This window comes from Eucyclogobius newberryi, unplaced genomic scaffold (assembly GCF_026437365.1).
Source record: "Eucyclogobius newberryi isolate DKJ021-1_F unplaced genomic scaffold, fEucNew1.0.hap1 SCAF_11, whole genome shotgun sequence".
NCBI lineage: Eukaryota > Metazoa > Chordata > Actinopteri > Gobiiformes > Gobiidae > Eucyclogobius > Eucyclogobius newberryi.
The window spans coordinates 39,690,442-39,714,357 of record NW_027315735.1 but is presented as its reverse complement, the minus strand read 5'-3'; the positions used below and the strand labels follow the sequence as shown (position 1 = coordinate 39,714,357).

Here is a 23,916-nt window from a genome sequence, read left to right as displayed (position 1 = left end):
ATGTGGAGGAGACCCCAGGGATGTGACAGAGCAGGTGAGTTAATATGGTTTGATTATACTTTTTATTCTTTTTATCTTTTAACTTTTAGCAAAACACATGGAACAAAACAGGACCAAAGAGAAAATCACTTGCCTTTGTTTAGACTGATTACATATGAAAAATAGAATGTTTTTTTAGTCCCTGAAATAAATGAGATATGAAAACATAAGTAAGAAGGTGACTTAAGATCTTTTCTCCACATATTGTTTATGATACGAGTCACATTTGGTCCAAAGTCTTTCAAATGTGTCAATTTTGCAAATTAAGTCCATATGTGATTATTTCATTTATTCAAATCTTACGGCAGCAAAAACAAAACCTTTGTATTGCAGTTGGACTGAGGAGACAATCTGTGCAATGTGAAGACGTTAAGAGATGGGCTTGTGCGTGACACCATTGTGGTTTAGAACAGGTGTTTGTCTTGTATGACACGTGTCTTTTCACACGCTGTGGTACGACTTGTGCAGTTGTTAAACAAAATGGTGGATATGCAGTGGTCGACTCACATTCGTGCAGTGCTGATGGTTTGGTAGACTATGACGGCAAGAGCGTGGTTGTGTAATTTAAAAGCGTGTTCAGCCATTTTTGTACGTTGGCTGCATGTTATAAAGACGGTCCAGAACCGTTTGAGATGACTGGTGTTAATGTTGTTGCTGATGGTGTGAGGGGTTTAAAGAGCAGAGCTCCCCCAGGAGGTACTCCTTCTGTGACCTCATCTACTGGTTTTGTTCGTTTAGTTCTTCAGATCTCCGGTGGCCAAGCCTCCTGAAAACACTCTTAAAGCAGGTGGTACCCGGAGGGTTGCAGATTTGGACTGGGCTGAGAGATGTGATCTTTTGCGTCGTCACCCTGTGACTGCGGCTCACATGTTTGACTCCCATTGGTGCAGATTTTTGCGTTAAATTATTTTGTCACCAGCTCAGCCCATCAGTAAAGTCATAGATTATTTCTATGGCGTAGAATTCCAGCAGAGAGGCAGCCCACATTGCCACGCCCTCTGTCGGTTAGAAAACAATCCCAAACGTGGTGTCAACACTGACGAGGAGGTCATTAACTTTGTGGATCAATATATCACGTGTAAACGACCCTCAGACCCAAATTTATTGTGTGACAAAGTTACTTCGGTGCAGCAGCATTCCAAACCTCACTCCAAAACATGTAGGAAAGGTTCAACTTTCTTCCATATCATCAATCAGATAATTATTTGCAGGAGTCTCATTTACATATTAATTGTCTTTACACACACAAAAAATATGTATTAAGCTTCTGAAAAATAAAAAAGGAAAAATAAAGGTTGCTATGGTGGTCATCATGCTGTATTTCTTGTGCTATTCAAATTGTACTTCTCTATTTGATGTTCCATTTCAGCTATTGTAGCTGACGCTATTTGGTCAGTATTTGTTACCATGGCAACTAAGGGTCCGCCTCAAACATTTTATTTTTCATGAGAGTTTCTCACCAAATTAATTTAAGCATCATAGTAATTGTTTTGTTATTTGTTTATTTAAGTTAATATTTACCTGTGTAAGTTATCATGTGACCACGGGCGTCGCCCCGGAAGTAAAATACAGAGACCGGGAGAGAGAGAAGCCGTGAAACAGAACAGTAAAAGAAAAGACTGGCTAGAGAAAGACCAACGTCTGCCAGAAAACCACTTCACTACCAATGGTCATATGTTGGCGAACGCGGTAAATATGCTTGTGTTTGTTTATTTTATACTGTTTGTAATTCATTATTGCTGATGCATTTTCTGTTTTCACGGTGTAAAGGTGAAAGTGTCATGGTGTAAAGTTGTGACTACAATTAAACCTGACCTGACACAACATCAGTCTGGAGCGTGATGTCCTTTTAAACCAAGTTGAACCACGGTAGTTACAGCTATAAAACGTTTCCATTTTTCGTTTTGCTATTTGAAGTCGGTCCCTAAGCACTCGTCTCGGCTCCGGCTGCACATTAGGATCAGTGTAATTCGCTGCGCCCAAAATACACATATGATTGTTAAAAACGAGGTTATAGTCACTTGTGTAAATATGTGTATTTTGGTATTTGAATGATCTGCAAAGACTTTTGGCGTTTAGAGGCTATTTACCTCACAAGTCTGAATCTGTGAATATGATGCTAACTTTACCGCACGTGGCTCCTCCCACTTTCAGACTCGTGATCTGAGCAGCAGCGGCACTCGTCATGTCAACACAGCGTCCACATGTGTCATGCCGTTGTTGACAATCGATTGATGAGTGATCAGTACTTTTGGTGATACAATTGAACACACATGTTTGTATCGCAATAGCTGCAATACAAAAAATAAAAAATTCTGACAAATGCATCGCATTTGAGAGAAATTGCGTCGCATTGTGCGATGCAATACCGCTTATTCTGAACCCTGGAATCTAAGTTTTGTTCAAAGTCTGTTTTTTTATATTGTGATTTTTTTTATATGTGAATCACTATTTCATATTTATTCTAAATAAATCAACACTAAATGTACTTGTGATATCTTTTCAATCCTATTTGTCACTTTTTTCAGATATTATTCATAATCTGATTGACTCTAATACATTATATTTTAAATTGTTTTTAAATTATTGCCTAAATCTTTGTTGAAGAATTTCAATGGAACAATTTCTACATTTATTTATGAACTCTTTATATTTTCATCTGTTTCTGTGGTTCTTGTGTTTGAATGTCGTGTTCAAGCAAAATTAATACAATCGACTCAACGGCATCAGAAGCGGAGGCGGAGCCAGACATTCTAAACATCCAGGCTTAGCCCAAAGTTCACAAACTCCTTGGATGAGCTACACAGAGGTCGATATTTAGATCAATCAACTCGGATCCATATTTGATGCCTAAATCACTGACTCTTTTGGATATCTCGTATCCCGGACATTATACAAGCCCACTGGTCCCATGGTTCACAAGTCCCAATTTTGAACAAAGGGTCTACGCCTAAGTAAAACTGATGTTATATATATATATATATATATATAGGTATATATATATATATATATATATATATATATAGGTATATATATATATATATATATATATATATATGTAAGTCTTATGTCCATCGCGCTCTTATTTCCTGGTTTTTCGGTATCGGATAGAACTTCTCTCCGTTTATTGTCCCGGTTGCTGCATCAACTGCCACATAAACCTTCACCATGGTGATAATAGTAAAGAGTGCGATATCATTAATAAAGTTTTGAGCCTCTTTGAACCGTGTTTCGTCGCAAATCGACGCAGACAGACTGTGGTATAGAATGGGCTTGTATAGGGGGACACGCACTGAGGACGGACAAGAGCCTGGAGGAGCGTGGGGGGAGCGTGGGGGGAGCGTGGGGGAGCGTGGGGGAGCGTGGGGGAGCGTGGGGGGAGCGTGGGGGAGCGTGGGGGAGCGTGGGGGGAGCGTGGGGGGAGCGTGGGGGAGCGTGGGGGGAGCGTGGGGGAGCGTGGGGGAGCGTGGGGGGAGCGTGGGGGAGCGTGGGGGAGCGTGGGGGGAGCGTGGGGGAGCGTGGGGGGAGCGTGGGGGGAGCGTGGGGGAGCGTGGGGGGAGCGTGGGGGAGCGTGGGGGAGCGTGGGGGGAGCGTGGGGGAGCGTGGGGGGAGCGTGGGGGAGCGTGGGGGGAGCGTGGGGGAGCGTGGGGGGAGCGTGGGGGGAGCGTGGGGGGAGCGTGGGGGAGCGTGGGGGAGCGTGGGGGAGCGTGGGGGGAGCGTGGGGGAGCGTGGGGGGAGCGTGGGGGGAGCGTGGGGGGAGCGTGGGGGGAGCGTGGAGGAGCGTGGGGGAGCGTGGGGGGAGCGTGGGGGAGCGTGGGGGAGCGTGGGGGAGCGTGGGGGAGCGTGGGGGGCGGCCGTGTGACGTCACGTGAGTGCTCTCTATAGTAATCTGTAAAGACAGACCATGGCCTCTTCGCTGAACAGAACAGCAGAGGTGGCATTTAGTTACAGTTACTTTTTCAAGAAATTGTACATCTTGGTGTTCTGATTTCAAACAATCAGTGACAAAACAAATATGAGAAACATGCCCCGGCAGGACTCGAACACACGACCCTGATGTCCTCAGACTCATGCTCTATAGACTGGGCCAATCAGATCACATGTGGGACATTGTTTCTGAAATCATGATTTTAGATTTAGCCTGATTTTTGTAGAAAGTAAAAGTCAGTCTGACCTTTAGCAGACACTTTCCTCATGAGCTGTTTGTCCTGTACTTTCTCTGCTTTAGCTTTGTAGATGAATAAAACCTGAGCCACTGCTACAACCACAATGACTTCATGGTTTGAACCATTATGTGCTGTTGTTGTCTCTTCTACGTTAGATAAACTTTGTTTTTCAGCTCATGTTCTGAATGTCTCTTTTTTCCAGTCGATCTTCTCTTATTTATGTCCTTCACTTTTTGTAAAACCTCAGTTAAATGATGTAGAAAAGGCCTTTTTGTCAGCTCCATGGTCAGATCACATGACGCGCTGTCTGTTGTAAACACCGCCCACTTTCTACATGCAGCCAATCATACACCAGTTCAACAAAAATGACCAATGAAACGGTAAAGAGAACAATCATCCAATCAGAGCTGGAGGAGAGTGACCCTCCGCTCTGAACAAATGACACGTTTCACTTTTAAAACGTTCATAATATGAAAAGAAGTATGATGATGATTAAAGTGAAGCCACTGCTGGATTCCAACGCTCGACCTGATGCGCCAACCACTTAGTGACATCATTATGCATTTTTAAAAGATTAAAACATCCGGGGCTCAAGCCCCAAAGCCAGGGCCTGGCTCCGCCCATGATCAGAAGTGTTACAAGTTGCACATTTAAGCCACATAGAACATAAAAAAACATGTTCTTAATAAAAATACAGTATAGGACTGATTGACACGTGGAGGGAGATGAACACTAGGGGGCGCAGTGTACACATTATTCTAAATCACATACAATCTATTCCAGAATAAACTACTTTTTCGTCCTCAATAAAGACAGATGTAAATCTCTGAAGCAGATTTAGACACAATAGAACTCAGAGATCCTGCTCTACATTTGTGTAGATTTGGAGAAAAGATGTAAAAACACTCTATTCTGGACTAGATTGTGTTTAGAAACATGTGACACTGGCGCCCCCTGGTGTTCATCTCCCTCCACGTCCAATCCAAACCATTTTATTTCTATAGCACGATTTACACAACCAGAGGGTTCTAAAGTGCTTCACAGCAGGTAAAAGACTACAGAGGCATAAATAGAATAAAAGTTATAAAATAAGATATAAAAACAAAATCAAATAGAAAATTAAATCAAACAAACACTAAAATCAATGGAATAAAAATAAACTAAAATATAGCCGCAAGCGGCAATGATCGGCCCTCGCCACGCCACCGCCACGCCGCAAGAGGAGGGGGCGGGGCTAACGCGCCCCAATTGTCCTTTTATTACGCCTACTGCTGAATCTGTGACGCTCTCACATGTTCTCCCCTTTGTTTTACATCAAAAAGCTATTTTATTTTGAATTCTTGGCAAAATGTGCGGCTTTGCCGCACAGACACCGTGACTTTTTGAATAAAAATGTGGATAACTTTTGATGGTCCTGAAGATGAGTCTCACCAAATTTCAGGTTAATAGGGCTGACGCCCTGGGAGGGGTTGGTGAAAGTCTAAAGTGTAAACATGTTCTGGTGATTTCCCCATTGGAATAACATGGGAGGTTTCGGTCATCGTTACGGCAACGCCATAACAATTATGACGTGTAGTTGGAGATGTAATCGCTAACTTAGATTCGGGAGCAGGACCACGCCTCAACCTCTTACCTCCCCAGCAACCACACCTCCACTCTTTAACCACGCCTCTTATTACCCAGAAGCCCTATATATGCAAAGGCCAATCCCAGCATCTCTTGTTGTCTCTGCTCTCTCGACAGAGAGACACTCAGTACAGCGCGTTCATTCAAACCAACCATGAGCCATTTCCTCAGATTCTGATCCGTTCAACTCCCTCAACATTCTTTCCTCTATCCCTCCTCTGTACCTACATTCTACTGCATGTACCATCAACGTACCATCTTCTCTGCGCTGGCTCTTTACCATCCACTATCATTCTGGCTTAAGCTAATCTTTCTTTCGCCCTCTGTTCATGCTGTTCATCGTTCCTACTCTTCTCACGTGAACTCTCAAGCTTCCTTTTCTTTTCTCATGCAACCTTCACACCTCGTAGGCTCACACTTTATGCTTCCACTAAATTACTTTCATGTCACATTCAGGTGTCTGGCTTCGCCGCCACATGTTAGCAACAGGTGTCTTCTAAGATTCTGTTTCTAGCATTCCGGCAGGTTCTCATCTTCTCATTCGCATATTACCTTAAGTCTATTTTTTTCCCAGCTCTTGCTTTTCATGCTACCTCATCTTACATGTTTGCCTTGCAGCTCAACGCGCAGCTCAATGCGCAGCTCAACGCAACTCGCATCTCTCAGCTCAACGCACAGCTCACAGCTCAATAGCTCAACTTAGTCACAGCTCAATAAGCTCAACTCACAGCTACGGCTCACAGCTCAGTCACAGCTCCAAGCTACTTCTCTCAGCTACAGCCCTCAGCCAACCCACATGTCACAACTTACAGCTCACAGTTACAACTACAGCTCACTCAGAACCCGCCGGCAGCCACGCTCGCCCCAGAGCAGCCACGCTCGCCCCAGAGCAGCCACGCTCGCCCCAGAGCAGCCACGCTCGCCCCAGAGCAGCAGCCACGCTCGCCCCAGAGCAGCAGCCACGCTTGCCCAAGAGCAGCCACGCTCGCCCCAGAGCAGCAGCCACGCTCGCCCCAGAGCAGCAGCCACGCTCGCCCCAGAGCAGCAGCCACGCTTGCCTCAGAGCAGCCACGCTCGCCCCAGAGCAGCAGCCACGCTCGCCCCAGAGAAGCAGCCACGCTCGCCCCAGAGCAGCAGCCACGCTCGCCCCAGAGCAGCAGCCACGCTCGCCCCAGAGCATCCACGCTCGCCCCAGAGCAGCAGCCACGCTCGCCCCAGAGCATCCACGCTCGCCCCAGAGCAGCCACGCTTGCCCCAGAGCAGCCACGCTCGCCCCAGAGCAGCAGCCACGCTCGCCCCAGAGCAGCAGCCACGCTCGCCCCAGAGCAGCAGCCACGCTCGCCCCAGAGCAGCAGCCACGCTCGCCCCAGAGCATCCACGCTCGCCCCAGAGCATCCACGCTCGCCCCAGAGCATCCACGCTCGCCCCAGAGCAGCCTCGCTCGCCCCAGAGCAGCCATTCATCCCTCCCTTCATCACTCATCCCAGTCTATTCCCCCCTCCCCTTCAACCAAACCATTCGACCCCTTCCCCATTCATCCCACATCCCACTCAAGCTTTTCCGCGTCCTCAAAGCCCCGCCCGCAGCCACACGCTCGCTCAGAGCCCCGCCCGCAGCCACACGCTCGCTCGGAGCCCCGCCGCAGCCACACACTCTCTCAGAGTCCCGCCGGTAACATGTTCACTCCAAGCACGAATCTCACCAGCAGTCTCTCTCCGGAACAGTCACCGGGCACCGGGATGCTCATCCATCTCACATTCCCTCCTTCTTTTCAGAAGAAACATCTCTCAACATGCACCTCATCCACCGCGCATCGGTTGGTGCATCGGAGACCGCTCGGAGCTCTCCGGCCCCTTCCAACCCATTCCAGCTGCCGTGCGCACTGGACGGTCCTCAGGCGCTTAGTCTCCTCTACCAGGCATTCACATAATGCCAGAATTATACCCCACTATCGTTCTGGACATTTTGGGGGTTTGATCAGTCGGAAGGCTTATTCAACACCTCTCTAATAGATCAATAAGGGACATCTTACTATGCGCAACTCATAATACTCAGTCTATTCCCCTCTATCAATCCGTCTCCTGCATTGCTCATACTCAAGTCACCGTAATTGACCAACTCCTACTCTCGATTCACCGTCCCAAATCCGACGCTCTACGATCACTTCAATTCCTACTCCTCAATACTACTACCCTCATATCTTTCATTCCTCTCATTCTCAATCTCATTCATCTCAATTAAGTTCCCTCATTCATCGCTCATATTGACTTCTTTGCTACCCGCAGCTCGTCAACTCCTAAATCCATGCAAACATTTCGCTCTCCACTCCAGAGCAAGGTGACTCCACCATAAATCCAGTTCTATCGACTGCTTGTCCAATCCTATTACTCTTGCATCTTATTCTCCATCTACTTCCGTCGACGACCACAAACGTTAAACACTGTTCAAATGTACCAGAATTAACCCTCGTCTCAGTAACGGACGGACTGCTTTTGATTTCATCCAGCTACTCTTCAAGAGTGCTTGGCTTTCCAGCTCCTCTTCCCCCGTGCCACTCGTAACATTATTTTCAGCCAGACTTACGTCAAGATCCAGATCAACTTCCTTAATTTTAAATCATTTTGGGGGTTCTGAATCGGCTGGGCTGATTACCAGAGACAGAGCCCCCATCCTGAGTCTCTACCAGCCATCTCATCGATCTCTCTCTCATCTCATCGATCTCTCTCTCATCTCATCGATCTCTCTCATCTCATCGATCTCTCTCTCATCTCATCGATCTCTCTCTCATCTCATCGATCTCCCTCATATCGATCTCCCTCATATCGATCTCTCTCATATCGATCTCTCTCATATCGATCTCTCTCATATCGATCTCTCTCATATCGATCTCTCATCGACCCATCATGACTTATCAATAAACATTCTTTCGTATTTCATTGTTGTGGCGTGGTCCTTGCTAGTGAAATGGGTCATTGACTTTTTTGATGGGGCCAAAATTGAGTTGTGTGTCAAATTTCATATAATTTCGCAAAACTAAACATTTAACCTCCATACAAAATCTGTAGGGGGCACTGTGGTGCCAAATTAATTTCTGTCACTTCAAGTAGGTTTAGGGCAACGAGTTTAACAACTGATTCTAATTTGACGAAATTCGGACTTTATCTGCGCAAACGGCAGAAATGTTAAATTTGGGAGATTTCTGAAATTCTAGCAACAGTTTGCGGCTTCGCCGCTCAGAGACCGTGACAGGGTCAATGTCATTTGAATAACTTTTGATGTCCCACCTCTCAGTACCATTTTCACCAAATTTCAGCTTTTTAGGGCCAACGCCCTGGGAGGAGTTCGTAAAAGTATGACGTTTGGAAAAACTCCGAGTCATGTTTAGCCATTTTTGAACCAATATGGCCGACATTTGGTTGGGCGGACGGCGTTGCCGTAATAATATTTTTTACTTCTCTTGTCACCATCTACCTCTGCGCCAAATTTCATGATTCTACGATCAGATTTTTTTTGGGTCATTTCCTATCTCTCAATGCATTTTTGGTACATTTGGGGGCGCTGACGCGCCAATTTTTTTTATTTTAGAAAAGGGAAATAGCCAGAATGTAGAGAGGCACGATTTTTAGAGGTGTGCAATTTTTTGTGACTTTTCGTCAATGTTCACTGGGTGAAAAATAGGGGGGTTGGTCCCGAGAAGAAAGAAAGAAAGAAAGAATAATATTCCGATGCGAAAACAATGTTTCCCATTTTTCAAATATCATAAACTATACATTTTCGGAAAGCGCTCGCGCTTTTCTACCTCATGGTGTGGGTCCCTGGTCACTGACGGGTACTTTTGTTAATTTTGAGTGGGCTCCACCCACTTTGTGTTTTTGGCCCTCTATATACATACTATATACAGTTATAATGTTAAATTTTTGCATTACATGCTGTGATAAAATGTGAATATATGATTATATTTCTGTGATGTATTTTATCTGCATAATAGTGATATTTTATCTGCATCATTAGTCTAAGAGAAAAATGGGTGTGTGACAGCATTTGTTTGTGAAGGTGTCGTAAAGAATGTTGCCCCAGGGGGGGAGTTGCACCCCCCCTTGCAGGCTTTATCTCTACTGAAAAATACCAAGTGCCTTGATGTGAGGCTGACCAATGAGAAATGTGACCCGCCTATTCCAGAATATCTAATAAAACCAACCAGCATGGGAAAAAACGGGGTGAGACGCAGGAGGGTCACGCAGGCTGCTTACAACAGCCTGGCTGACGCAGCCCCGCGTTTTCTCCCAAGCTTGCCATACAAATGTCTGATATTTCTGTGTCGTTTCATGTTCTAAGTTGAATTGTGTTCTCTATGTGTTAAGGAATAGCATTGATTCATGTGTAATTTCTTGACACATGCTTATATGCACGGAACATGCAAGAGATGGGGAACGTATTCGTGAGCTACTTAGCGCAAATGAGTGCTTTATATGGGGATGACGACCGCGAAGCCCGTTTACAAACGGTAATGTTATATTTTCCTACTACTAATTAGTATGCACAGGGCGTGCGTGAGTGAAGGAGTGCGTTAGTGAGTTTTTGGAAGTGGGCGAGCGCTTTGCGCTCAATTTCGTGCGCACTACGTGCGCACTTTCGCAGCCGTGCTTCGCACGGCCTTACGAGATTAATAGGCCTCTCGCCAGCTTGTGGCGCTCAGGCCTAATAAAATAAGTAAAAGGTGCTGCCCTCCCAACATAAAACATACAACACACTACATGGTGTTAAAAGCCAGAGAAAACAGATGGTTTAAGAAGCGATTTCAAAAGAGGCTTTTCTTATGAGGAGTGGCACTTTGTTCCACTGGAGCTGCCACTGCAAAGGCTCCTTCACCTCTGACCTTTAGCCCGTGGCACTGTAAGGAGCTGGTCAGCTGACCTGAGGGAGCGGCTGGGAGTGTGGCAGCTCGGAGAGGTCAGGAGGTCAGAAGGTCAGGAGGGGCAAGACCAATTAAGGCTTTAAAAGTAAATAAATGAGTTTTAAAATGAATCCTAAAATGGACGGGCTCCAGTGGAGTGAAGCTAAAAGAGGCAAAATGTGCTCATATTTTCTTGTTCCAGTTAAAAGACGGGCAGCAGACCCACTAACCCCCATATAGACCCACTAACCCCCATATAGACCCACTAACCCCCATATAGACCCACTAACCCCCATATAGACCCACTAACCCCAAGATAGACCCACTAACCCCCATATAGACCCACTAACCCCCAGATAGACCCACTAACCCCCAGATAGACCCACTAATCCCCATATAGACCCACTAACCCCCATATAGACCCCCTAACCCCCAAATCAAATCAAATCAAATCAATTTATTTTTGTAAGGCCCAAAATCACAACAACAGTTGCCTCTGAGGGCCACAGGGAGAAATGAATCAACAATGTCTGTGGTGGCGAGGGACGATGTCCCAGGGTCCTCTGTCCTTAGACTCTCCTTCTCGGCCGGAAAAACTACAAAAAAAACCTCTTTGGGAAAAAAGCGTAGAAACCTGGAGGAGTTCCAGTGAAGGAGAGATCCGACTCTCACAGACGGACAGACGGACACGAGGAGACTGGAGCTGGACCCACTCTTCAGGCAGATGAGGGACCGTCTGAGGCGAGCTGGACCCACTCTTCAGGCAGATGAGGGACCGTCGGAGGCGAGCTGGACCCACTCTTCAGGCAGATGAGGGACCGTCGGAGGCGAGCTGGACCCACTCTTCAGGCAGATGAGGGACCGTCGGAGGCGAGCTGGACCCACTCTTCAGGCAGAAGAGGGACCGTCGGGGGCGAGCTGGAGCCACTCTTCAGGCAGATGAGGGACCGTGGGAGGCGAGCTGGACCCACTCTTCAGGCAGATGAGGGACCGTGGGAGGCGAGCTGGACCCACTCTTCAGGCAGATGAGGGACCGTCCACACAGGGCAGGGACCACTTCACCAGGGGAGGGGCATCTGGGTCCACAGGTCCTCAGGAGTGAGAGAAAGAAAAGAAGGCGGTGAACAGTTTGCAAGTGGAATCAAAAAATAAATATTGTTTGATAGCATAAGTAGTCAGAAGAAGAAGAGGATAGTGCTCAAGCTGTCATACTTCCCCCAGCATAGTTACTCCTAGGGCAGCGTAGCTGAAGCTGTGGGTTTATGTTTCTGTTCCTAACTACTCTGACCATAAGTCATTTCAAAGAGGAACGTTTTAAGCCTGGACTTAAATGAAGAGACTGTGTCAGCATATTTAACATGGGTCGGGAGCTGATTCCATAACACAGGAGCTTGGGAGCTAAACGCTCTACCTCCTACAGTACTTTTAGAGACTCTTGGCACCACCAGAAGGCCGGCATTCTGAGAGCGAAGAGCTCTGTTTGGATGATATGGTTCTATAGCATCTTTGAGGTAGGATGGGGCCATGTCATTTATGGCTTTGTAGGTCAAGAGTAGAATTTTAAATGTGATTCTAGACTCGACGGGGAGCCAGTGAAGAGACTTCAGCACTGGCGTAATGTGCTCTCTTCTTTTTGTTCCTGTTAGTAATCTTGCTGCTGCATTTTGAACCAGTTGAAAGCTTTTTATGGAGCTTTTAGGACACGCTGCAAGCAGGGAGTTACAGTAGTCTAATCTAGTCGTTACAAATGCATGGATAAGTTTTTCGGCATCACTTTTAGGCAGGATTCTTCTGATTTTGGCTCTTGTTGCGCAAATGGAAATAGGCTGTTTTACAAGCTTGATTTATATGAGCTTTAAATGAGAGCTCCTGGTCAAATAAGACTCCAAGGTTTCTTACAGTAGAACTGGAGGCTACACTGACATTGTCCAGTGTGACTATCTGCTCAGATAGAGCGTCTCGTAGATGCTTAGGGCCAAGCACAATGACCTCGGTTTTTTCAGGGTTAAGAAGCAGGTAGTTTAGTGTCATCCAGGTTTTTATCTCCTTCACACAAGTACTAAGTCTGTCTACTTGATCGCTCTGATCAGGTTTCATTGATAAATACAGCTGAGTGTCGTCTGCATAGCAGTGGAAGTTAATGTCATGCTTTCTGATAATGTTGCCTAATGGTAGCATATAAAGAGTAAACAGAATTGGACCGAGTACCGAACCCTGTGGCACACCGTAAATTACTTTAGAGCTTGGTGAGGAGCTCTGGTTTACATTAACAAATTGGAACCTATCAGATAGATAGGATTTAAACCAGCTGAGGGCTGTTCCTCCAACACCTACATCACATTCTAACCTCTGCAGTAGAATGTTGTGGTCGATGGTGTCAAACGCTGCGCTGAGGTCCAACAGAACCAGGACTGAGACCAGTCCATCGTCAGCGGCTAATAACAAATCATTTGTGACTTTAACTAGTGCAGTTTCAGTGCTGTGGTGGGCTCTGAACCCTGACTGGAAAACTTCAAATAAGTTATTGTCCTGCAGGTGGCGACAAAGCTGTTTTACTACAACTTTTTCAAGGATTTTAGAGACGAAGGGAAGATTTGAAATAGGTCTGTAGTTTACCAATAGGTCGGGATCTAGATGAGTCTTTTTCAGAAGAGGTTTAATGACTGCATGTTTGAAGGACTGTGGAACATAGCCACTTTCTAGTGAAGTATTTATTATATTAAGAATAGGGTCTATAATTAGGGGGAGAATGTCTTTGAGGAGTCTGCTTGGAATGGGGTCTAGGACACAAGTTGAGCTTTTAGAGGACATAATGGCTGAAGTTATCTCTGCTTGATCAACAGCTGTGAACCTTTCTAAGTTTACAGGTGGATTTATATGGGACGTTAGATTTACAGCTTGGGCTAGTTCAGGGCTAATAGCGGGGGTAATTTCATCTAATTTATCTCTGATTGTTTTTATTTTATTATTAAAAAATAGGAGGAAATCATCAGAGCTAAGTGTAGCTGGGAGTGAGGGCTCTACTGCACTGTGACAGTTTGTTACCATGGCTACAGTGCTGAAAAGAAATGTAGTGTTACTTTTGTTGACTTCTATTAGATTTGAATAATATCTGGTTTGGGCCTCACACGGAGCTGCTGACAGGACAGGAGCAACTTTTCCTGCTTTTAGGGATTCTTCGGTGTGAGAGCGACGAAATAATCCCTCTAACTTTTTAACTTTTTGTTTATGTGAACGCAGTTCTTGGTTGTACCATGGGGAGGCGCGCTTTGGCCTAATGACCTTCTGTTTTAACGGCGCGACAACGTCAAGAGCAGACTTCAGAGAATTCATGGTCAAGTCGACACATTGATCACTTAAACTGGGACTAAAGCTGTTCTCAGCAGGATCACATGACATGATCACATGACATGATCACATGACATGATCACATGACATGATCACATGACATCACATGACATGATCACATGACATGTCACTGAATATTGGCTCTATTATTTCTTTGAATTTTGAGATAGATTTTTCAGATATTGTCCTTTTCATTATAACTTTATTTTGTGGGACTGGATGATCTTTAAGAATAAACTGAAAGGTAATTAGGAAATGATCTGACAATATAGGGTTTTGAGGGAGGACAATGAGGTCACTAATCTCTGTTCCATACGTTAGGACAAGATCCAGAGTGTTCTTGTGAGTGTGAGTCGGTTTATTTACATTCTGAGTGAAACCAATGCTGTCTAACAAGGCGCTGAAGGCATTACTGAGAGCGTCATCACTCATGTTCACGTGGATATTAAAGTCTCCAACTATAACTATTTTATCCCAGGCTAACACTAAGTTTGATATAAAGTCAGAAAACTCTGTTAAAAACTCTGAGTAGGGACCAGGAGGTCGGTAGATAACTATGAACAAAACTCCTTTTTGGTTTTTCATATTTGGACATGTGATTGACACATGAGGCTTTAAATGAGTGAAATGCATTGTTAGTTTTAGGGCTCATGAGTCGCTTGAGTGTGAGATCACTGCCACACCACCACCTCGGCCTGTGCTCCTGGAGGTCTGAAAGTTAACATGGGTGGGTGGGGTTAACATGGGTGGGGTTAACATGAGTGGGTGGGGTTAACATGGGTGGGGTTAACATGAGTGGGTGGGGTTAACATGGGTGGGGTTAACATGAGTGGGTGGGGTTAACATGGGTGGGTGGGGTTAACATGGGTGGGGTTAACATGAGTGGGTGGGGTTAACATGGGTGGGTGGGGTTAACATGGGTGGGGTTAACATGAGTGGGTGGGGTTAACATGGGTGGGTGGGGTTAACATGGGTGGGTGGGGTTAACATGGGTGGGTGGGGTTAACATGGGTGGGTGGGGTTAACATGGGTGGGGGGGGTGGACTCATTTAGTCTGACGTAGTCGTCTTGTTGAAGCCACGTTTCAGTTAGAGCTGAAGATCTATGTTATAGTCACTAATTAATTCATTAACTAAGAGCGATTTGGAGGAAATTGCTCTAATGTTTAGCAGTCCACATTTTACGTGTTTATTCATTTGTGTATTTGTGTCATTTGTGATTGTTATTTTCCTTAAGTTATTTGGTCTGACGCCTGAAATATTTTTTCTGAGATGTGACTTTTTGGCATTATTTGTACGAGGGACACGAGGGACACGAGGGACACGAGGGACACGAGGGACACACACGTCTCTATCTGTCTTGAATCTGAACACTTCACATATAACAGAACGGGCGAGAGTTCAGCGACAGAGGAGCGTCTTGAACTGCTGCTCTGCGCCCGGGGCTCATCCCTAGATGGTCACTTAACACGACTAAGACTATCGGTCAAATTCCGAACTAATAGGGATGTACCCTCCGAAGTCGGATGGATGCCATCCCTGCGTATGAGCCCGGGCTTTCCCCAAAACGCACTCCAGTTATCAATAAAGACAACGTTGTTTTGAGGGCACCATCTGGATAACCAGTTGTTGAATGCTGAGAGACGGCTGTACAATTCAGCATTGATCCGATTGGGCAGGGGACCAGAAAATATTACAGTGTCCGACATCGACTTCGCTAGGTCACACACCGCGGCTACTTGAACTTTGAGCACCTCTGATTGTCTCCACCGGGCGTCGTTACCGCCTGCGTGAACCACGACTCGCCGGAAACGGGTCCTACTCTGCTTTAAGATCCTAAGGTTTCCTTCGATGTCACCCATTCTGGCCCCCGGGTAACACCTAACGCTAGCAGCTGGTAGCAGCTAACGCTAGCAGCTGGCAGCTTCACGTCTCTAACAATAGAACTCCCGATGACAAGAGTTTCTCTCGTGTGTTCAGCGGGCGTGTGATCGCTGAGGGGAGAAAACCTATTATAGACGTGAAGCTCACGGCGCTCTGAGGTTCGGCGTTTAGCGCCTTGTCCCCTCCGAACTCTTTCTGAAATGTATTGAGTGCATTCCTTAATAATTATCTATTTCTTACATTTGTTTGATTCATAACAAAAACATAGCATATGATTGTTGATGAGGCCATGTGTTGGTTCTTTACATCTTCTACCTTTTAAAATGGTTTAAAGCGTGAGATATATTTGATTAATGAGGGGGAAATGATTGCGTATGTTTGTTTTTAAGGTCCAGCCTCTGGTCAAATCAGCCTCACTGTCAAAGTGACCGAGTGCCCGGCCCGTTATTCTTACACTTGTGAAGTCAAAGACTATCCACAGTTTAACAAAGAGATAACATTAGAATTTGAATTACTAACTGTTGGTATGTAAACAAAATGATGCATCATCATTACAGCTTATGATACATTAAATGACTATATTGTGATGTATACGCTACAGAGCCTGCATGTGACTCTGAGGAGTTTGGCCCTGGAAATGAAGGTGATCAAGTTATTGGATCATGTGAAGAAGGTAAAACTGGAGGGAAAGTTTTCACCTGTTTGAATAAAACATGGGTGGAAGAGGAAGACAACTGTGTCCTCACTCAAATCCTGCAGCTGCTCAGGCAGACGCAGGTCAGTCCCTCACAAACACTTCAACACACACTACAACTACAGGCATCTTACATAGTAATCATGTGCTTTAGCGGCTTATAGTGCTACACCCAACGACTCTGGGTCAGACTGATGGAAGCGAGGCAGTCAATCTGTGCCATCGGCCCCAACGACACCACCAATCATTTATGCATAAACCCCTTTCATACAGTGGATACAGTGTGCTGCCTGTCGTGTAAGCTCCTGCCGTGGCTTTGGCCCTCCACCACTAAAGGAGCAGAAACACCAGATCCACCTCAAATCATTTTCTGATCCTCTGAGAAAAAGTGCTTTCAGCTCCTGCAGAATGCTCTGCACTTCATCCAGTAATGTGCTTTTTATGGAATGTGTATTTATTGTGCATTGTCCCCTCTTCAAATAAACTTTACAAAAAACAGATAACCTTAATAACTTTAATAACCTTAATATCTTTTATCCAAAAATAAGACAGAAAAATACAAAATCTTCAGGCAAAGGTCAGGTCCAGTATCCAGCAGGGTCAGAGAGCAGGCGAGAGTCGTAAACTAAATCCTTTCCAGGTTCGGTTCACGGGCTTAACGGCGATATCAGGGATCAGGGATCAGGGATCAGGGATCAGGGATCAGGGATCAGGGATCAGGGATCAGGGATCAGGGATCAGGGATCAGGGATCAGGCAGAAGGAGAAACACAAGGCGGTCCAGGGTCGATGAAGGCAAACAGGAACAACGAAGGTCAGGCAGCTGGGGCTACGGGGCCATAACAGACAAACTCGCAAAGAACAAAAGGAACACACACACTAATATACTACACCCAGTGCTTAGAACTGAGCTCCAGCTGTGAGTGAGCAGAGAGACAGAAGGGCGGTAATCAGAGGAAGAACAAGAAGTGAAAGCAAGAGGAGCAGAGGAAAAAGACAGAAAAACATCTAACACCAAAACAGATCATGACGGGTGCCTCAGACTGAAAGTATTTGCATTAGAAAATGGTATTGTATTGTATCTTGTACCGTTTCCATGGCACCCCCTAAGCTACTGTGTGTTTCTCATGATGTTTCAGGATCTGAAGGGCCCCGCTCAAGTGCCACAAATACTGGAGGAGCTTAATGATGTCACAAATGAGTTACAGAATAATGTTACAGAATCACCTGCCACAATGGAAGCTATTGTAACCGTAATGGAAGGTTTGGCTCACATAAGTCAAACAATAACTCATAAATCAATGAAGGTAAGTCATTTGTTTCAAGTTAAACGTTATAAAGTTCAACATATGCTACACTTTTATGAGCTTACAACCAAAAGCATTTTCCCTCTGCCTTTTTAGTGCTTCTTATATATTTGAGTAATTCTCTATTGACTGATTTTCACATTGCAAAACCAGAAGTAGTGTTTTAAATCTGTGTAACTCAAAAACCCGTTTGCACATCGTTCATGTTCACAAATGTTCACTTTTGGTCGCGCTTACAGCTTTAAAATGTCTTTTTCAGATGACAAAGTGAAACTAGGGCGACCCACGCACAGCTGATCCACTCTTACTTTCGGGTTGACCAGACATAAAATAATATATTATCTTGTTTAGCTAAAAAATGTGGCTTTTACAATCTGCATTTACAACAAGAAGCTTTAAACTGGAGGTGTCGGTGCTTTGAGTGTGAGCGACGCAGTGTGAAGGGGAAACATTTGGATGTTTTAGATCAATATTACAATTTAAATAGAACAAAATGTAAAATATGAATCTATATGTGTGAAATATGATGATCCATCCAATACCAGGTCAGTCATAGAAACACATCATGAGTTTTGTGTTGAACTATTTTAAGTTGGCCATCATTATTTTCTTTCAACCTCTGCTTGAACTAATATGAAGAGTAAATGTATCTGCAGAAAACCTAAAGTATGAACTGTGTATTACAAAAATATAAACAAAATGATATTATTAAATTATTAAAATTTAGAAGTAAATATTACATTTTAAAAACAGCACTTTTATCCAAACACAGCGTTCTCTCTTTTTCTTGCGTTCTCTCTTTTTTTCTCTTTTTTTTTGGTATCGCATAAAACATACTTAAAGATGTAGATTTGTACATTAGGTGGCGGTAAATAAGACTTAATGGAGACCAACCGCCATAAAACACCACGGAAGAAGAAGTATTGATATATCAATATATTTGGTATCATTCTCACTACTTGTCTGTTGTTTCTTCAGGATATTCTAAACACTTCAAGTATTTTAACTACGGATGAGACAAAGACATCGTGGGAAAGACTTAACAATAAAACATACAAGCCGTTTACAAGAAGAAGTGCGGTGAATCCACGCATTGCAGCCAGCTCCAGATTTTTAAATAACATTGAAATGTTTGCAGATAAATATGTGGATCGATCTGGTTTTCTCGCAACAGATTTGATATCGTTTCATAAGACTGTCTTCAGTGACTCTTTCGATGGAGACTACAATGGCTCAGTGCCAATGCAAATACCAGAATCTGGGCAACAAGACAAGGAAATGACAGTGTTGACTTTTGAATCCTTGCATAATGTTCTTCCACCAATAGACAAATATAACTCAACCCATACATCTATTAATGCTAAAGTTGTCCTTGTCCAATCCAAGGGAGTTGACAATGTGACCTTCAAGTTTGACCTCCAAAAGAATTCTTTTTTCTGGCATCAGTGTGTATTTTGGAACTTCAGCCTGTGGGATAACTCTGGAGGATGGGACGACGAGGGCTGTACTCTGGTTCATAGATCGAGCTCGTCAGTAGTTTGCCAGTGCAACCACCTGACCTCATTCTCAGTCCTTTCTGAGTTGGATTATTACAAGATATTGATTGTTTTCTTGGTGATATGCCTTATAATTGAAGCTGTTGTTTGGAAAAAGATCCGAAAGTCAAGAATGTCCTACATGCGCCACGTTAGCATCGTCAACGTCGCCGTTTCCTTGCTCTGTGGCGAAATCTGGCTCTTAATTGACGTTCTTATGTTTGCACTAGAAAACAAACCTTTGTGCACTGCAGCCACTTTTTTCACCCATTTCTTTTACTTGGCTCTTTTCTTTTGGATGTTAGCATCCGGCCTGCTGCTGCTCCACCGTAGCATCAGCATAGTTCAGGTGAGAAGAGGAACCATGTTGGCCATTGGCTTTTCCATTGGATACGGAGCACCTTTAATCATAGCTGTTGTGACTATAGCTGTCACTGGTAAAGAAGAGGATTACACATTACACTATATCTTTTTGCTTCACAAGCTGCCGTCTGAAGTTGTTCTGGCATTTGTGTTCCCGGCATTGACAGTTGTGGCGATAAACTTCTTCATCTTGTGTGTGTTCAGCTACAAACTTTTCCAAAGTATGAAATCAACAAACGAAGCAAATGCTGATGAAAAACCTGTCCTTGTAGAGATGATGCGCTGGCTGGCCTTCCTTGCTCCTTTCATTTTTTTTGGATTAACATGGTGTCTCGGACTGGGAGTAATGCTGGACAAAAGGGATGACGACACAAGATATTGTGTTTGTGTCTCATTTGCCGTCTTCAATTCCTCCCAGGTAATTGTATGCACGATTATTACAGCCAGATGAGAGTCATTTCAGTTTATTAAGTTTCAATATTTAAGACATTTCAAAGCAAGACAATAGAACCTATACAATTACAAAACGTTTTTACAAATTTGCATTATTTACACTTTTTTTGTCATACATTTTTGGTGTTTTAAGAAAATGTGCACATTTTAATTCCACCATTCTTGATAACAGAGGTCTGCTTTATTTAGTTACATTTGCCCTGCACAATTTTGGAAAAGTTACAAATATAGTCATTGCGATTAGATTTGCAATATATAAATTAGGATTAGACAATTCAAACAACTTTAGAAACATTTGAGTAAAGACTGAAATATGTCAGAATCTGTATCTGCACCAGACGACAGCTGCAACCCTTTTTCAATAAAAGGATCAATAAAATAATAATAAAAGGACAGATCTTTTGCTTTTTGCAGAGGACATTCTTTTATCTCAATAGTTCAATTTGCGAGTAAATTGTTCAGCCCTATCACTGCGTAACTTTTCTGGCACCTCCATCTGCTCATCTCCATGGAGACAAGCAGAGGGTGAACCCACAGACATTCATAGACACAAAATTCTTGATTTCTTGACTGATGCTACTTATTTATGTCATTTATCTGGTCTCCTCACTTAAAAGAGGATGTTTAATGTATAATGTATGTATAATGTCCTCTTACAGTTGGTTAGCCTTTAGCTCAGATTTTACACGGTAATTATTAGAAGCAAAACATTTACACACCCAACAGTTACTTTTAACAAGGCTTTGACTTCACCTGGAGGTGCTCAATGTTTTTCTACAGGTTGAAACATGTTGCAGGCTAATGCTAACAGCTATGCAAAATGTACAGGTGTCTGATCCTCAGATGTGGAGTCTATTCATTTATAACATAACTGTAACATTCACTAAAACTTACGCTTTTAAATGTGCTAAAAATCCTTGAAACTTCAGTTGTGGCTCATGTCGCGTCATAACAACCGTATCAAGTAAAGTTGTGATCATTGTTGTCGTCATGATAATGTCAGATCGTGAAAGATGATAGAATGTGTTGATGCTCCATTGGGAGAAATATGTTTCCATAGTTATGCACAGTCAAACTTTTTAATATTATGTATTCACTTAACAATGTGTTAAATCTTTTAAGGGGCTGTTTTTACTGCTATTTGGAACTCTCCTGGACAAAAAGGTATGATCACATGTTTCTTGAATTGCAATGCCGCTGTGTTCACAGAGAAGGAAATGTTAATATTACTGTTATTTTAAAGGTGCGCCAGGAATTAAAGGCCAAATCTACATGTTCAGTGGCAACAAGAGTAAGAAAAGTGTTTTTATTGACTATTCAAGCAGTGTATTCTTATGAGATATGCATGATTTAGTTTGATTTCAGAGCACATCTGGTGGACAGACTTCATCATCACGTGTATTGGACTTTTTCAGAAACAGGATGAGAAGGTGGCGAGGTATAACACAGCATTAAATATTATACCCATTATATCTTATTATTATATTTCAATATTGCAAGAAATATGGATTTGTGATGTTTTTCTCCTCAGATTGTTGCAATATATCGCCCAATCAGGATTCTTCAGTCTCTAATACATGATGCATGACTTAGCAATAGTTTTTCCACATATTCATGATATGGATTTTTGTGTTTCTTGTGGAGGATCATTTTATAACCATGTGTTTTCTGCCCAAGATGTTTTAGCAAAACCTGGTTAAACTTTATATTACATAACACTTTGTAGGGTATTATTACTAGTACAAGTACTGTAAGGTTATTCATGTCCTTCCACTTGTGAAAGAGGGCGGGGCATTCAAGGTTGAGGGAATACCATATATTAACTTTACTAAATTGTATTAAACTGTAATGAAGGGAATGCCGTATATTAACTTTACTAAATTGTATTAAACTGTACTTTGATATAATAACTGACTTATGCTTGGACTATGAAGGGTTTAGTTCCATCTCACGCTGGCACACTCCACATTCTTGCTCTATTGCGCTCTTCTTGATAAGACACAGGAGGACCCCTTCTTGGCAGAACAAACTCAAGGACAACTCCATATAAGGCGACAGCGACGAATGGAAAAGTACTGACGAGAAACGCCAACCTTCAACAAACGAGGCGTCACCCTTCATAATACGCCCCACATGAACATGTATAAATGTACGAGCAGAGCAGGGACCCACGCCGACACATTCCATAGGGTCAGAGGGTGAGCGCTCTGTTATCTCTGTATTAGAATTGTACTGACAGGGATTAAACATTTGATTCATTTGAACTGTTTTTGATTCATGCCTTTTCTTTCATAAACGAGCACGACAACAATATCGATTAAAGAATTGTTCAAGATTTAAAACATGACACACTGCATAAGCGTGGGTATGTTTGTTATCATATTTTAAGAGTAAGTTGGGGCACCAGCCGTATATTCAGCATTTGACAATTCTATAATCCAGATCTAAATTATTAAAAATGTATTTGCTCGTTGATCTGAAGGTTTGTGAGAACGTAACTGTGACATTGAGCCCTTTTCTGGAAATGACTGAACACTTTACCAAATGTGGTTTATGAAGATTTAATGACCAAATAATTAAACAGATAAATATGAATTAGGAATATGCAAATGAGTTGATAACAGATGGAAACACTAGACATGATGGTTCTAGATCGATCTAGGTGTGTTAGAGTTAATTCTAAGATGATATTATCAGTCTGTGAAGAGCATTTATACGAACAAAGCCAGAAGCTGTGATCCTGTGGTGTCCGGGGGCCCGCGTGGTGTCCGAGGGCCCGCGTGGTGTCCGGGGGCCCGCGTGGTGTCGGTCCGGGGGCCCGTGTGGTGTCCGGGGACCCGCGTGGTGTCGGTCCGGGGGCCCGTGTGGTGTCCGGGGACCCGCGTGGTGTCGGTCCGGGGGCCCGCGTGGTGTCCGGGGGGGCCCGCGTGGTGTCCGGGGGGGCCCGCGTGGTGTCCGGGGGCCCGCGTGGTGTCCGGGGGGGCCCGCGTGGTGTCCGGGGGCCCGTGTGGTGTCCGGGGGCCCGCGTGGGGCCCGCGTGGTGTCCGGGGGCCCGCGTGGGGCCCGCGTGGTGTCCGGGGGCCCGCGTGGGGCCCGCGTGGTGTCCGGGGGCCCGCGTGGGTTAACGGTTTGCAGGGTTTAGGATAAAGTGCATGTGTCACAAACATCTCCAGCGACAAAGACATTTCCAGGATTTCAAACAAAGGCAAAGAAAACAACAGAAAATGGATTATTTTAAGATTTTTGCCATAAACTGTAATGATAAGAAATGGTAGAGAAAAGAAGAAAAAGAAAAGGATTTCCCCCTCGTTAGTTTGAGCTCGTTAGTTTGAGCTCGTTAGTTTGAGCTCGTTAGTTTGAGCTCGTTAGTTTGAGCTCGTTAGTTTGAGCTCGTTAGTTTGAGCTCGTTAGTTTGAGCTCGTTAGATGAGACGTGTGGATGGAGTAAATCATTATATTGATCAGAAATAGTTCAGCCTCGACCTGGACCAGACCTAATGTAACAGCACGTTCAGGGTGCAGAGGAGGAGGAGGGGAGGAGGAGGATGAGAGGGATGCAGAGGAGGAGGAGGGGAGGAGGAGGATGAGAGGGATGCAGAGGAGGAGGAGG

General features: G+C 44.2%; 1 protein-coding gene across 1 annotated transcript; it reads left to right on the top strand.

The window, feature by feature from the left end:
- On the top strand, positions 1-22,357 carry LOC140348314 (adhesion G-protein coupled receptor F1-like). The gene is made up of 9 exons (XM_072434322.1): positions 1-34; positions 959-1,117; positions 16,346-16,480; positions 16,558-16,733; positions 17,789-17,956; positions 18,935-20,272; positions 21,430-21,471; positions 21,551-21,598; positions 22,331-22,357. The coding sequence occupies exons 1-9, from the start codon at positions 1-3 to the stop codon at positions 22,355-22,357; spliced, it is 2,127 nt and encodes a 708-aa protein (XP_072290423.1).
- Positions 22,358-23,916: the final 1,559 nt, after the last annotated feature.

Excerpts from the sequence above, each read along its gene's own strand:
- LOC140348314 (XM_072434322.1), top strand. The coding sequence starts at position 1 with ATGTGGAGGAGACCCCAGGGATGTGACAGAGCAG. Across the intron at positions 1,118-16,345 it reads TGTGGATCAATATATCACGT|GTCCAGCCTCTGGTCAAATC; the intron begins GTAAACGACCCT and ends TTTGTTTTTAAG. Across the intron at positions 16,734-17,788 it reads AGCTGCTCAGGCAGACGCAG|GATCTGAAGGGCCCCGCTCA; the intron begins GTCAGTCCCTCA and ends ATGATGTTTCAG.